This window comes from Physeter macrocephalus, chromosome 20 (assembly GCF_002837175.3).
Source record: "Physeter macrocephalus isolate SW-GA chromosome 20, ASM283717v5, whole genome shotgun sequence".
In the NCBI taxonomy this organism is placed as follows: domain Eukaryota; kingdom Metazoa; phylum Chordata; class Mammalia; order Artiodactyla; family Physeteridae; genus Physeter; species Physeter macrocephalus.
The window spans coordinates 64625672-64642126 of NC_041233.1; the positions used below are offsets into that span (position 1 = coordinate 64625672).

The 16455-nt window shown below is 43.7% G+C and overlaps 1 protein-coding gene across 5 annotated transcripts in view; it reads right to left on the bottom strand.

The window, feature by feature from the left end:
* XPNPEP1 (X-prolyl aminopeptidase 1) overlaps positions 1-13593 on the bottom strand; it is a 58293-nt gene extending 44700 nt beyond the window's left edge. Inside the window, exons 1-3 of one of the 5 annotated variants that reach the window (XM_024121398.3) lie at positions 13493-13593; positions 5725-5813; positions 552-676 (exon numbers count right to left, since the gene is read on the bottom strand). In XM_024121398.3, the coding sequence (XP_023977166.1) occupies positions 552-676; positions 5725-5813; positions 13493-13554 (276 nt within the window). In that variant the 5' untranslated portion in view covers positions 13555-13593. Of the gene's footprint in view, positions 1-551; positions 677-5724; positions 5814-12872; positions 12968-13396; positions 13417-13492 lie in introns of those variants that run through there. The other 4 variants (XM_028481187.2, XM_028481189.2, XM_028481188.2 and 1 more) reach the window with 4 other exon arrangements.
* Between the last annotated feature and the right edge of the window lie 2862 nt (positions 13594-16455).

Sequence of the window (16455 nt, forward strand, 5' to 3'; positions counted from 1 at the left end):
CCGACTCTCTCATAATTAAATCACTTGTGTTCTCAGATATAGAGGGCACTTATCGAAATGCTTCCACCAAAGGTGGTGGCTGGGGGCATGATGGGGGTAATATACAGAATCATCCCTAAAACCTGCTAGAGTGGAGATCCAAGATGAATTTCTGGCTGCCCTTCTGGCTGTGCCAGTGGGACAGGACAGTCTGGATGGGGAGAAGGGAGGCAAGACAGACAATCCTGCTGGGGACACGGTGTGGCAAAGGAGATGGGGTAAAGGCCATCAGCAACAGAAAGGTCCAGACTTCTGGCCCTTCATTTATCTCCTAATTCTTCCACAATTTATCGAAAGCTAGCTATATACATTGGAAATAAGGAAGCCAGGGCCAAATCAATAAGCATTCAGTGAGACTCTACTGGACACAGGTCCCTGTGCCTAGCCCTGGAGAACATGCTTAGATGTGGGTTGACAACTTGAATCCTACAAACACATTGGGGCTGATGGAAAGGAATAAAAAGAAAAGAGGGGCTGATGAGTTCCATCACCAGCCCATCTCCACTCAGTACCTGGTGGGCATCTCCCGACGGGATGATGTAGGCCTGGACTGGTTCTGTCACATACTCCACGTTCCTCATGGCTTGCCTCAGCTGCCGAAGCAGCTCCGAAGTTACCTTTGGAGCCATTCTGCTGTCTGCAACAACAGGAGAGTTTGTACCAAAACCAGACTGCTCCACGCCACTCAATGACTAGTTAAGTACCAGAGTGGTACATCTGTTATAACTGATGATCTATATTGACACATCATGATCCCCCAAAGTCCACAGTTTACATTAGGGTTCACTGTTGGTGCTGTATACTCTATGGGTTTTGACAAATGTATAATGACACGTATCCATCATTATGATTTAATAGTTTAATAGTTTTCATCGCCCTAAAAATCCTCTCTGCTCAGTCTATTCATCCTTCTTTCCCCTCCCCCCAATCCATTGGTATGACTAATCTTTTTACTGTCTCCATAGTTTTGCCTTTTCCAGAAAGTCATATTGTTGTAATCATACAGTATATAGCCTTTCAGATAGGCTTCTTTCACTTAGCAATATGCATTTAAGATTCCTCCATGTCTCTTCATGGATTAATAGTTCATCTCTTTTCACTGCTGAATAATATTCCATTGTCTGGATGTACCACAGTTTGTTTATTCATTCACAAACTGAAGGACACCTTGGTTACTCCCAAGTTTTGGTGATTATGAATAAAAATAAAACATCCATGTTGCAGGTTTTTCTGTAGACATAAGTTTTCAATTCCTTTGGATAAATACCAAGGCACATGATCGCTGGATCATATGCTAAGAGTATATTTGGTTTTGTAAGAAACTACCAAAATGTCTTCTAAAGTGGCTGTACCATTTTGCATTCCCACCATTAATGAATGCAAGTTCCTGCTGGTCCACATCCTAGCCACCGTTTGGTGTTGTCAGACTTTTGGATTTTGCCAACCCATTTTTAAACAAATAAAAAATACCTGACTTAACCAAAAACATCCTAATGCACAATGCTGTAAGTAATTTACGTTGAGGCTATTGTACTACAGGTTATCTTCAAGAATTTACACCCTGGCTCACTGTGGCTTGTACTCTGCTAGGTATAGATCCTTTTTCTGTTTTTTTCTTTAGCGTTTTTATCTGCTGCTTCTCCATCATCACCAGCACCTTAGGCTATAAAAGCCTCAGTCTTTATGGTTATCTCCAATAGATTCCCCTACGAGGTACCAAACTACTACTCTTGGGACTCACTGAAAAAGTGCCCCATTTTATTCATAATCTGCAAGGGCAGCTTCAGCTGCTGGCCTCAGGGCTCCCACTCAGAAGTCTCCAAAAGACAGAAGTACTCAAAGAGAGAGACAATGGAAATGGTCCTATTCATGATTCAAACATGTCCATGATCCCTGCATTACAGATGCTTCTGAATACTTTTCAGAGGGACATCCTTTCCTTTTGTCTGACCTACTAAGCCTATAATTTCTCATGTACTTGAAAAAGAGGAATCAGAAGTATCTAATCTGACCTAAATTTATATGTCAATACCTCCACTGGGTTCAAAGTGAAGCCTATTATGACCTCATAAGCTTGCCAGCATCTGAAAACTTTATTATGACATCTTTCAGGAGCTTCAGAATAAATTTGTGTTTCCAAACCATATTTCTGAGCAATTTAACATTTTTAAAAGTCAAGCAAAAACGTAGACATCCTTTGGAGCAGTATTCCAACCTTGGCTGCACATGAGAACTACCTGGGGAACTTATTTAATTAGTCTGGAGTACAGCCTGAGCATAAAAAATGTCACGAAGAGATTAGTGGTAGGACGGGAATAAAACACAGACCTACTAGAGCGTGGACTTGAGGACATGGGGAGGGGGAAGGGTAAGCTGTGACAAAGTGAGAGAGTGGCAGGGACATATATGCACTACCAAATGTAAATTAGATAGCTAGTGGGAAGCTGCCGCATAGCACAGGGAGATCACCTCTGTGCTTTGTGACCATGAGAGGGGTGGGATAGGGAGGGTGGGAGGGAGGGAGACACAAGAGGGAAGAGATATGGGAACATATGTATATGTATAACTGATTCACTTTGTTGTAAAGGAGAAACTAACACACTATTGTAAAACAGTTATACTCCAATAAAGATGTTAAAAAAAAAAGCAAAAAAAAAAAAAGGCAAAGGAAGAAGAAGCAAGAGCAGCCCTGAGTAAATAAAAAAAAAAAAAAAAAAAGCAACTATATGACAGCAGCCAGTATATTTTCTTTCAAGATCATTAATTTCCTTATAGAATTTGGCTTCTATTTGGGCACATCCTGACTTACAGATTTTGATGGCACAGACTGGGTGTTTATAGCACTGACTGTAGTATGGATCAATATTATGTTACTGACTTCATCAATAAAGTCAACAGAACCAACAGCAAGCACAAAATCCTCACTTACAAACTGAAAACCATCAAAGGCAAAATGGAGCCGGTCAAAGACATCCTCTGCTTCCTGGTCACCACAACCGGCCTCCTCAACACCACATTCTGACCTTCATCACCATCTCTTGCCTCATCATTACATTCCTCCTCTTGACTGGACTCCCCAGAATCACCAGCATCCTCAGTTTCACTCCACTACATTGGCATCTTCACAGTTCCCTCCACAATGCCACCTGCCCCCCTCACCACTATTAACATCTCCCCTGCGCCTTCCTTCCTCATCCTTCATGCCCTTCATATTTGGTCGGTGTCCTGAGTCTGATGCAGCCACTTGTCACCTATATCAGACCCAATGAAAGAACTCCCAGTACCACAACTAACAGACAGGATGTGATAAGGGGCAGTGGCTGAGGCAACGAATGGGCTGTGGCAGTGGAGGCACCTATCAAGGAGGAGGATACAATGGGCAAAGGTGGCTGAGGGAGAGGTGGCCACAGGCCAACAGGCCTTAAAAGTGACTGAATGGGTGAGCAGCTAGAGCTGAGGAGGAGACAAAGCAGGTAAAATTATAAGACCCAGCCACTGAGGTGGCAGCAGTTGAAATGAGTCAAGATGGCGGAGGTGAAAATTATAGCTGGTGATCCTAATAGGGTAATTTTTATGAGGATTAAATGGGCTACTATATACAAAGCACTTAGAAACAGTGCCTGGCATATAGTAAATGTTGTGTTTGCAATTACTAGGGGTAGCTACACAATTAACTAACTATGAAAGCAATGTGATAAATGGTGCATTACGTGTATATATTGCTTCTCCTTAAGGCAGGGACCATGTCATCTTCATCTCTGAATCCATGTATCTAGCCAAGCACCTAACATATGCATACACTCACTCAAAGATGGCTGAATGAATATCACAACTTTGTGTCTATGATCTTTCCAGACTCAGCATAACAGTAACGAATCGTCAGTGAAAGAAAGCTAGGATCCTAGAAGATGCTGTATAATAGCATCTGCTCATTCCATATCCCATTACTTTTCAGAAATGTTAGAAGCAGCCAAGAGCTAATCAGGGTGTGCAGGGAAGGGGGAGCCAAGAACAACAAACCTAGGCCATGATGTAAAATTAGCCCATACATTGCCAGGTATTTTTAAATCATGCTTTAAAAAGAATGACTCATTTGAAAGTCTCTTGCATATGTGGGTCTGCTTTTAGACATAAGCTCCTAAACCTTGAGCCTTTATCACAAACAAAAGACTTTTCACTGCTTGGAAGTACATGAAGAGCACACCCTATTTATCTCACTGGGTGGCTAGAAGAATTTAACATGACAGCATGTGTGAAAGCTCCATGCACAGCATCTTATACATTGTAGAAGCTCAAGAAATATTATTTGAATCTGAATCTGAAGCACCAGCTGGGATTCCTACATGCCTTGTTATAAGAATAGAAGGGACTAGTTTACTCCAATTTCAGCATCTTAACATTTGCACAGATGCCAAGCTGCTTGTCCAGCATCCACAGCTTTGGAGATGGTGGTCTGTTTCTCTGTCCCACTGCTGAGCAAGGGCCAAGGGCCTTACATACATTAGTGGTTAATTCTCACAATAATCCCCCCCAGGGAGATTTCACTAGTCCCATTTTACAGATAAATAAACAGGAGTTAAATCCTTGCCCAAATCAACTGGGTCATCAGGAAAAGGACCCCAGCTCTATCCAATTACCAAGCCCATACTCTATTAGATCATATTATCTAGGGAAAAAAACAGAGGCTCTCTTAAAGCATTCTAAGACCAAAGGAATCGAAACAAGTGGGTTCCAGTTTCCAGCTGGGATTTACAACCTCAGACAACTGAAGCTTCCTGAACCTCTACTTCTTCATATGTAATAAAAAGAAAGGTAAGTTCTCTTCAAACTCTAAATTCAATTATTCTATCACTTTTCCCTTTCCTACTTCCTCTTTTTCCCATTCCTTCCTCTCCTCCCTCCTAACACGTCCCAAAATGTGTTGGATACATCTACATTTTTAAACAAAAAGGACCTAAAATTGCATGTAGTTGCAGCATTGACCTTCCATAGAGAGATCCGTTATGGTTTCTAATGTGCTTCACGGGATTGATTTTTTTCAGTCAACTAGAAGGAAACACTATAGTTCTCCTGGGTAGCCCACAGAAAAGCACCAGTTTACATGGGACAGAAATATAGAAATACACCACTTTTCAGAATTCAGGTTTCTGGCAACCCAATAACTAACCAGTCCTGGGAAGAGGATATGGTTCCAGAAAATTTTCCCAAAAAGATTTTCCTGAATGCCCATTCAATTTATAAAGCACAATAATACACCATAAACTTTTCTTATTTCATAGTCTTATGATGAAAACTGAAAGCTAATCTCTAAGGTGGTCAATAAGGATTATATTAGAAATTAGAAAAATCAGAATAGGACTTTTTCAATAACAACCTGTCTCTACCACTACCACCACCATCACCACCATCCCAAGAAAAGGAAATGCAAAAACCGTAACTCTAACTTTCTACTGAAAAATAGCTATACACACACACACACACACACACACACATAAAAACAATAACCAACAACCCAGGAAACCAAAAGACAAAATGGTTTTTAATTTCCAGATATATATCCCTTCATCCCCACTCATGATCAATTATTAATCCCTTACCCTCTCTTCTCTCCCAACTTGGTGTTGGGGTGACGGAACCCAAAATCCTTTTGAGATGTTCCATCTCAGTAACAGACAAAATTATTACCTGTTTCTACACCTGGGTCTCCTGAGTGTGTCGCCTCGTTAGGTTCAATTATTCTTAGATTTTTCAGCTGAAAATCCTGGTACTTTGCCCTAAGGAAGAGAAAGAACAGGATATTGCAGACTTTGACCTTAGTAAACGTGGCAAGGCTTAGTCAGAGAGGAACATCAACCTGACTTAGCCGTTTTCCTTCGTGAGTCAGAAAAACTCTCACCCCAGTATCAGTGATGAAATAAATAAGTTTCAGATAAAACTTGCAGATACAACAACACCATTGGCAGGTAAACCTTCTCAGTCCCAATCTCTAATTCATTAATTCTCTTCAGCTATGTCTAATCTCCTGTTTAACTAGTCTAAAAATATTTTATTTGCAATGACTATATTTTTCACATGTACAGTTCTATTTGGTTCTTTTTCAAATTTGCCTGTCCTTTCTTCATGGTGTCATATTCCTTCACTATGGTTTCTATTCCTTCTCTTAGCTTTAATTATTTGGGGCCCTTATTTTAAAATTCATTTCAGACCCTCCATTAGAAGGTCTTGGAATAGTAATCCTCAAGTTTGCTCGGTCTGCTGGCTCCCTCTTGGTGGGTCATTCTTTTTCTTATAGACTCACAGACTATTTTATCTATGAGAATGAGACGTATCCTGGATTGTACAAGCACTGCTGTCACTGTTGTTTGCTTCTGAGATTAATTTTCACTTTAACTTCTTAGCAAGGAGATTTACATACAAGTGTCCTGTCCTCCCACAAGGACAGTCTGGTGCCGTGGACCCCAACTACGAAGGCCTACAGCATGTAAAATCCCTCAAGGCTCAGTTTACCAGCTGCCATGCAGGCTTTAAGCTCCCCTACATTTCTGGCACTTGAGGATTTCTCTTTCTTTCAAGCCCATTCAGTCAACAAATATTTACTGAATTACTGAAAATCTTCTATAATCCAGGCCCTATTCTACACACAACAGTGAACAAAAACAGACAACATCTCTGACCTCAAGAGGTTTACATGGTGGGGCAGGGGAAAGCGGGAGGATCCTAGAAGGGGAGGATATAGGAGGAGAGGCAACAGACACAGGAAAACGGTCTATCAGGCAGTGAGTATGTGTTCTATGAAAAAAAAGTCAAGCAGGGCAAGGGGAAGACAGTGTCAGAGAGGTAAGAGGAAAGGTTATTTTAGATGGGGTTGCCAGGCAAGGCAACCTTAACTAACTAACAGATGACATTTTAGCAGAGATCTAAAAAAAAGTGAGGGATGGAGCCATGTGGATGTCTAGGGGAAGAACACTCCAGAAAGGGGGAACAGCAAGTGCAAGGGCCCTAAGGCATGGTATACCTGAAGGAAAGCAAGGAGGCCAGTGTGGTATTGATATGTGTGTTGGGGGACAGGGAGGTAAGTGGTTAAGAGACAAGATCAGAGGCAACAAGGAGCCTGTTGTTGGCTATAGAAAGGGTTTTAGATTTTATTCAGCTATGAACTTAAAAATAGTTTTGTTACAATTTTACCACATTTGTATGTGCTTAGTCCACCACACAGCCAGACATTTTCACCAGTCACTCCAGGCCTGCTCTTAGATGGCTGCTACTTTAATTTCCTTGGACAGAATGAGGTGTCCTTTACTGGGGAAACCATATATTCTTTCATTAAAAAGTAAGGTACCTGAATATTTCTTTTTTTTTTTTTTTTTTTTTTTTGCGGTACGCGGGCCTCTCACTGCTGTGGCCTCTCCCGTCGCGGAACACAGCCTCCGGACGCAAAGGCTCAGCGGCCATGGCTCACGGGCCTAGCCGCTCCGTGGCATGTGGGATCCTCCCGGACCGGGGCACGAACCCGTGTCCCCTGCATCAGCAGGCGGACTCTCAACCACTGCGCCACCAGGGAAGCCCCCTAAATATTTCTTATAAATATAAATGCAAATATCCTCAACAAAATATTAGCAAACTGAATCCAGTAAGATATAAAAGGATCATACACCATCACCAAGTGGAATTTATCCCAGGTATGCAAGATTGGTTCAACATATAAAAATTAATGTAATACACAATGTCAATGGAATAAAGAACAAAAACTACATCATCACCTCAATAGACACAGAAAAAGCATTTGACAAATTCCAACACCCCTTCATGATGAAAGTACTCAACAAATTAGAAAAGGAGAAGTTCCTCAGTCTGATCAAGAATACTACAAAAGCCATGGCTAACATCAACCTTAATGTCAAAAGGCTGAATGCTTTCTTCCTAAGATCAGGAACAAAATAGAGATGTCCACTCTTGCTACCTCTAGTCAAGATTGTGCTGGAGGTCCTATCCAGGGCAATAAGGCAAGAAACTAAAATAAAAGGCATCCAGATTAGCAAAAAGAAGTAAAACTATCTCTACTGCAAATGGCATTATCTTCAATATAGAAAATCCTAAAGAATCCACACAAAAAATCAGAACTAGCGAACAAGCTCATCAAGAATGCAGGATACAGGGCATTCCCTGGTGGTCCAGTGGTTAGGACTCTACGCTTCCACTGCAGGGGCAAGGGTTCGATCCCTGGTTGGGGAACTAAGATCCCGCATGTCATGTAATGTGGCCAAAAAAAAAAAAAAGAAGAAGAATGCAGTATACTAAATCAATATACAAAAATCAATTGTACTTCTACATACTTGCAATGGACAATGCAAAAATGAAATTAAGAAAAGTTCATGTATGACAGCATCAAACCAATAAATACATAGGAATAAATTTAACAAAAGAGGTAAAAAACCTATACTCTGAAAACTACAAAGCATTTTGAAAGAAATTAAAGAAGACCTAAATAAATGGAAAGACTTTCCATGTTCATGGGTTGGAAGACAATATTGTTAAAATGGCAATACTCCCCCAAATAATCTACAGATTCAATGCAATTCCTATCAAATTCCGGCTAGCTTCTACGCAGAAATTTACAAGCAGATCCTAAATTCATACGGAAATGCAAGGAATCCAGAATAACCAAAACAATCATGAAAAAGAACAAAGTTGAAGGATTCACCCTTCCTGATTTCGAAACTAATAAAACTACAGTAATCAAGACAGTGTAGTACTGGCAAAAGGATAGGCTTATAGATCAATTAAATGGAATTCAGAAATAAACCGTCACATTTACTGTCAATTTTTTACAAGGGTACCATTCAACGGAGAAAACTATAGTCTCTTCCACAAATGATGATGGGACACCTGGATATTCACATGTAAAAGAACCACGTTGAACGTCTACCCTCACACTATATACAAAAATTAACTCGAAAGGGATCACACAGACATAAATGTTTTTTTAGAAGAAAACACAGGCATAAATCTGCCTGACCTTGAATTAGGCAATGATTTCTTAGATATGACATCAAAAGCACATGCCCCAAAAGAAAAATAAATAGACTGGACTTCTCTAAATTAAAGACTTTTATGCTTCAAAGGATACCATAAAGAAAGTGAAAAGACAACCCATAAAATGAGAGAAAATATTTGCAACTCATATATATGATAAGATTCTAGTATCCAGAGTATATAAAGAACTATTACAACTCAAAAATAAAAAGACAGATATTACAATTTTTAAATGGTCAAAGGTTTTAATAGATATTTCTCCTAAGAAGATATACAAATGGACAATAATCACATGAAAAGATTTTCAACATCATCATTCATTAGGGAAATGCAAATCAAAACCACAACGAGATACCACTTCACATCCACTAGGAAGATTATAATTAAAAACAAACAAACAAACCAAAAAACAGACAGTAACAAGTATGGGCAAGGATGTGGAAAAATTGGAACACCCAGACATTGCTGGTGGGAATGTAAAATGGTATCATAGCTTTGGAAAACTGTCTAGCATTCCTGAAAAGATTAAATACAGAGTTATCCTATGACCCAGCAATTCCACTCCTAAGTGCATACCGAAGAAAACTAAGTCCACATAAAAGCTTACACACAACCAGCCTTTATCGCCTTTGTGCTTCTGTCTTTATTCCGAATCCCTTCCCCGCCGCTGGATCCTGCTGGAAGGGGCCCGGTCTGTTTCTGAGGCCCGGGTTTCTGTTCCGCTAAACCAACTCTCTAGTCACGTTTGCTTGGCTGTGTAACCAAATAGTTGGGATCATGGAAGAAGTCCCATTCCCTGCGTGTCAGCACAGAGGCTGTGGCTGCCACCCCGGCTCCACGCCAAGTGCCCTGTACCCGAACCCGTCCCCGGCGTCGTGCTGCCTGAGTTATGAGGTGCCTTTCCTGGAACCCTCCTCTCGCTTGGACCCAAGAGAGGCGACAGCTCTGGCAGGGGCTCTTGGTTTTGAGAGGGTCTGGACTGGTTTGGGTGCTTTAAAATAGATTTTTTAGTTCAGTGGTGCTTATGGGGGACACGGGAATAGAACTTCAGTGTGAGACTTGGGTGATGGGAAAGTTAAATATTGTTTTTAGTATTATTATTTTTTGCTTTGCTATTGTTACTACTTTTGTCTCCATGTTAAAATGCCAAAAATGAAAAAAAAAAAAAAGCTTACACACAAATGTTCATAGCAGCATTATTCATAATGGCCAAAAAGTAGAAACAACCCAAATGGCCATCAATTGATGGATAAGTAAAAGTGGTCTAAACACACAATGGAATATTATTTGGCAATAAAAAGGATTAATTACTGATACATGCTACATCACAGTAAACCTGGAAAACATTTTATGCTAAGTGAAAAAAGCCAGTCAAAGAAGACCATATATTGTTTGATTCCATATTCAGTGTCCAGAATTGGCAAATCCATAGAGACAGAAAGTAGATTAATGGTTGCCTAGGGCTGCGGAAGAGTTGGGGAAATGAGGAGTGACTGCAAGGTGTACAGGGTTTCTTCTGGGGAGGATTAAAATGTTCTAAAAAGTGACCATGGTAATGGTTGTACAACTCTGGGAATATTCTCAAAACCACTGAATTGTACTTTTTAATAGGTGAACTGTGTGGTACATAAATTATATCTCAATAAAGCTGTTATATTTTACAAAGTAAGAAAGCTCCTTTTCTTGGACAGTGATGCAAGTCACATTCTCACCTGATCTCCCTTGACTTCATATGCACATTTACAAGATGGTGAGCCAAGGAAGTCAATTTCTCTATCTATTCAAATTTATCTGGTGCCAGTGACTGGTTCACACACAGGACAAGAGAGCTGGAGAGAGGTTATTCAGAAGTAGCCCTATTCATTCACTTCACAAGAGAAGAAACAAAGATAACTTGCCACAGGCCATACACATCAGGAGCTGCAAAGCCAAGACCAGAAATCAGGTCTGACAGCTGATGCTCACAGAGAATTGAGTTTAAGCTCTCTCTGTCAGCATCACCATCTCCACCTGCCTGTAAGGATCAAAGGAGCCACAAAGCAGCTAAACATTAAAATGGTCATGCTCCTGTCATACCCTGGTCTCTGTAGAGTCCAAGATCCATCTACCCTTCACTTACTTGGACAGACACATTCTCAGACTCTCAGTCAAAGCAGGGCTATCACTAAATGTGAGAGCTAGAATATACCTCAGGGATGATCCAGCTCAGCTCCCCCCTCTAGAAAGAAACTGAGAAACAGAGATCAAACAATTTGCTCAAGGCCTCAGGGCTACAGGATGACACAGCTAGAACTGGAGTCCAGGCCTCCCAACTTCCAGCTCAGTGCTCTTCTCCTGCCCAGGACTTCTTCAGCCTACACCTTCTCAGTGTCATGATGTGCCATGAGATGGGTAAGAAGAAAGAAGCATGCAGAGAACTTCCTATTCAATCTTTTTATAAGATGGTTATGGCACATTTTTCTCCCTCTCTCTTTTTAAAGAAATCCCAGCAGTGTTGTTACCCTCCCCCTTCCCCCCGTCCATGATGAGAATCGTACACGTATATCATTCAGGATGGGGCAAAACAAGGACCAAAATGCTCAATCATGCCCTGTGAGGTGAGACAAGGGTAGAATGGAACAAGTTCTAGGATGAAGAAGTGGGCAATGTTATTTTGCCTACCCAGAATCCAACCCTCCTTCTTTTGATCAGAGCACCTAGGTTTTCCTTCTGAGAACGTCTCTTCTCCACTTTCAGTCCACAGAGTTGGAATGAGTCTCACCCAGTCACCCACCAAGTACTGGGACCCAGACCCGCTCAATCCATCCCTGCAAATCACAATGATCGGTTCAGGGATGGACATAAGGATCAAATCGGTCCAGTGAGGATCAGATCTGGAAGTTCTGCTCCAACCATTGGGTAAAAGGGCCCTATTTCTGCAGGGGCTGTCAGACTAGAACTGTCATAACCTGCCAAAGGAGAAAGTCTGCCTGAGAATGAAGCCAACACTGAAGAAATCAGAGCCAAGAGGTGTAAGGTGTAAGAGAGAAGCCAAGTATGATGCCAGTGTGGTCTCGTGGACTCAGCTGCACTAGAAGCCAGCTCACCCCCTTACATAAGTCAATTTGAGTTTAGTTTTCATCACCTAAACTAAGTCATGTTTACACTGAATGGCACTCAAATTCTGCCATTAGGGGAGGTGCCTGGGGCAAATGGCCTCCCTTCTCTCAGCCTCTCAGTTGCCTCTTGTGTGAGGTAAGGAGGCTCTCAGCTGATGCTGAAAGACCCTTCTACCCTTAAAATGTTGTGATTCTATGAATCCAGCAAAGACCAACTTGGTCCTCAAAGGCTACTTCTCGGCCTAGAAGTTTCTAGAAAGAGAACTCATTATCCACTTGCCTGACCCCACTTCCAGCACTTAACACATAGGCAGCTCCTTCCCCATGCAGGTTAGCCGCACATCAGACACCCTTCCACCGACGGGCAGGTCCTCTACTCATCCCCAACATGCTGTGGCAAGGCCAAGTCCAAGTCAAGGTCAGCTTGGGATCTGTCCACTCACAAACACAAGCACAAGCCATGGTCTGTGTTCAGCAAGTGAGCCTGGCCATGCTGTCCAGCCTCTTCATTCAAGTTGCAACTGGTCAGAGAACAGCTGATCCCGTGTGGATTGCCAGGGAGTTTGGCTTCTGGCCTTTGTGACCTCTCAACGTTCTCTCAGTCTCCCATTTTGTAGGCTGCTCTGGTAAGTATACCCTGGTTGTGGCGGAAGCACAGGCTGAAAGCTGTTTAATGTGAAACCAGGGTATTAGCCTTCTCACCTCCCTGAATCCAGGGAGAACCCAAGGCAGGTTACTGGTGGGATTTTCCTGGAGATTATGCCCAAGTATTCCCGTACACAGCCTCTGAAACCATCTGGGTGGGAAGGCCGCGGCTGCCGATCCTAGTGGCGGTGACAGATCAGGAAGACAAACTGCAGGTGTCATACTGTCATACTGTAATTTGAGAATTAGATTCCCAGGGTAGAGGGGCGAGGGCAGGGGCTCGCCCGCCTCCCCGAACCCCGGGAGGCGCCAGGAGGGGTCCACTTCCTGCCACAGCGGGGCCTCTGGCCTGGCCGGGGAGGGGGCGGCGATGGCCACCGCCCCCTCAGGCCGAGCACCGCAGCTCCGCACACACACTCGTCCGGGGACCCGGCTCGGGCTGCCCAGGGGTGCCCGCGACCCCGCCGGAAACGAACCGGAACTTGCCCGGCTGCATGGCTCCCTCCCCGTGGCCTCGCTGGCGGGGCTCCGGTCAGCCCCAGCCGGCGCCCGACTGCGGTGGGCAGCCCGCCGCTCCTCACCCGCTCGTCCCTGCCCTGCCGAGTACAACATGCGCGCTCGGGGCCGGGGGTGGCGCGCGCTGCCCGGACACCGGCTCCGCGGCAGAGTGCCCTCACCTTACTCGCGGTGCCTTTCTGGAGGCTGCCATTCGGCGGTGACGTGACCCAGCCCACGTCATGGCAGCGTAGACCAGCTGATCTCCCGTGGACCTGCGGGAGGGAAGGAGGCAGGCCACGCCCCCTCCGTGACGTGCGCCCGTGCCGCGGCCCCGCCCACCTTCAGGCCCCCGCCCACCCGCCCCCCAGGCCGCCCCACCCGCCGGGACCCGTCTGCGTTCCCATCCCAACCAGCATCGCGTCTTTCCTTGCGGCGAGCGAGAGGGTGGAGGCTGTGCCGCGGCGCGTCAGTTCTGTTCATTTTTCTCGCCATCCCCCAAGGAGGAAAAAGAAGGGCTTTGTCTGCTGAAGGGGCTGCGGCTCGATGAGCTGCCCTTCAGGGATGTTCTAGCTTTTAGGAGGACGTGGCCGGTTCTGGAAGTACCTCAGCACGACCTCACTTCCTGAAGCTTTAGTATATCCCCCAGATCACTTATACAGGCAAAAGCCAGCTGCTCACTCCACTTGGATAGCCAATAGGCTTCTCAAACTTACAGTGTCCGAACGGCACTCCTGGCCCAATGCACCAGAACAAAACTGTGCTCCACCAAACAGTCAGTGGCTAGATCTTGGAGTCATCCCTGCCTCCTCTTTCACACCCCACGTCCAGTCGGTCAGAAAATCGTGTCGGCCATGTCTTCAAAACAGATCCCTAATCCAACCGCTCCTCACTACCCACACCTGTCCCCCCTCAAGGTCTGCGTCACTACCTTCTCACCCTTGTGATTGATTCCTCAGGCTTCCCTAATGCCACGGGCACCTGCACAGTCTAGTCTAAACACAGCAGCCAGCTCAGTCCTTTGAAGTCTGAGATCTTGTCCCTGCTCTGCTTAGCACTTTCTGATGGTTCCTCATTTCACTCAGGCTAAAATCTCTGCTTGATTTGCCCCTAACAATTTCCTGTTGTTCTCACACTGATCGCTCTGCTCCAGTGAATCTGACCTCCTTGCTTTCCTTGAAAAAGCCAGGCACACTCATGCCCCAGGGCCCTTGGACTTGCTCTTCCCCCCAAATCCAGGGTCCCTTCCTCACCTTTCCCTCCCCTTGCCTTCTAATCTTTGTTCAAGTATCACCTTCTCAACAGACCTACCCTGATCACCCTATTTAAAATCGTAAACCACCCCCAACATTCCTAATCCCCCTTAACCTGCTCAGTTTTTTTCTGTAGCACTTATTATCATTTAACATGATTTTAAAAATGTATTTATATGTATTGTATTCTGCCCCCTACTTTACACACACACACACACACACACACACACACACACACACCATAGCCATCAGTGCAGGAATGGTATCTGTGTTGTTTAATGATGAACAATACCTGACATGCAGTAAGTTCTCATTACATATTTTCTGCATCAGTGAATGTCCCCAGAATGTGCCGTACTCAAGAGTAGGGATGGTCGCTCTCTTGTTCATTGTTATGACCCTGGTGCTTAGAACAGCTCCCAGAACAGAGTCAGCACTTCAGAAATATTTGCTAAATGAAAGTGACCACATTTTTAAAAGCGATCTGCACCTCTTGCTTTGACTTTGGTGAACCCCTGATACACCTGTATCACAAGTAGGTTATGCTGCCTGCAAGAGCTTAGAGTTCTAGTTGTTATTCAATCAGCATTTAGACAAGCTAAATTAGCCCCTGTAGAAAAACTATAAAAGAACTAAAAGATGTGGCGCCTTGGAAAGCAGCAGACCATCTGCTTCATTTCCCCAAATTTATGGAGCCAAAAAAAAAAAAAAAGAATGTAAATATAATGACTGATTCCAGCCCACATCTAAAAGATGGTGGGAAAGATCAAGTTGTACGAAAAAAAGGAGATGTCTGAGAGACAGATAAGTGGGACCTAAAGGGAACAGGTATTTTGTAATCACATCGCCTAGGAGGAGGCTGCTCAAGATTTATCGCATCTGGCTTTAGGCGAGAAAGAGAAATACTTTGTGTTCTCTGAACTGGATTTGAATTTCTGTTTGCAGGATAACAAGGCATCCCTCCCCTTCTTGAATTTCTTTCAGGAGAACCTCAGGGAGAAATTATTGAGCCGAATTATCAGCAGAGGGTGAGAACACTGAGGTTATATCAGGCTCTTCTCCTATCTCTGCAGTCCTCACATGTTTGAAGAGGTGGAACAGTCACACTAACATTTACTGAGTGCTATGTGCCTAGCCCACACAACCCAATGAGCAAAGGACTGTAATCCTCATTTTACTGGTTGAGGAGACAGATTTACAGTGGTTGTGTCACTTGCCCAAAGTCCGCAAGCTAGTAAGTGGTTGGAGTGTTGTATACATTCAGGCAGCAGGATGGATTCCTAGCCCCCAAACACTTAATCATCACTAAGTTATATGGAAGGGACCCTAGAGGTCACCTCATCCAACCTCTTAGTCTACACAGTGGAAAGCGGGAGGCCACTGGATTCATCATTCAAACTCAGACTGGATGGGTTTTAAATATAGCCAGAAACATTGCGTGGAAACATGTTATGGGTTGAATTGTGTCCTCCCAAAATTCATATGTTGAAGCCTCAACCCCCTATACCTCAAAATGTGACACTATTTGGAAATAGGGTTGTTGTAATTAGTAAAGATAAGGTTGTACTGGGGCAGAGTAGACCCCTAATCCAAATTACTGACGTCCTTATAAAAAGAGGGAATTTGGACACAGAGAAAATGCCATGTGAAGATGAAAACAAAAATCAGGGCAATGCATCTACAAGCCAAAGAACTCCAAAGACTGCCAGCAAACCACCAGAAGCTAGGAGAGAGACATGAAACAGATTTTCCAACCTGGCCCTCAGAAGGAACCAACACTGAGGATACCCTGATCTTGGACTTCCAGCCTCCAGAGCTGTGAGACAATAAATTTCTGTTTGAGCCACCTAGTTTGTGGTGGTTTGTTACAAAAGCCCTAGGAAACAATACAA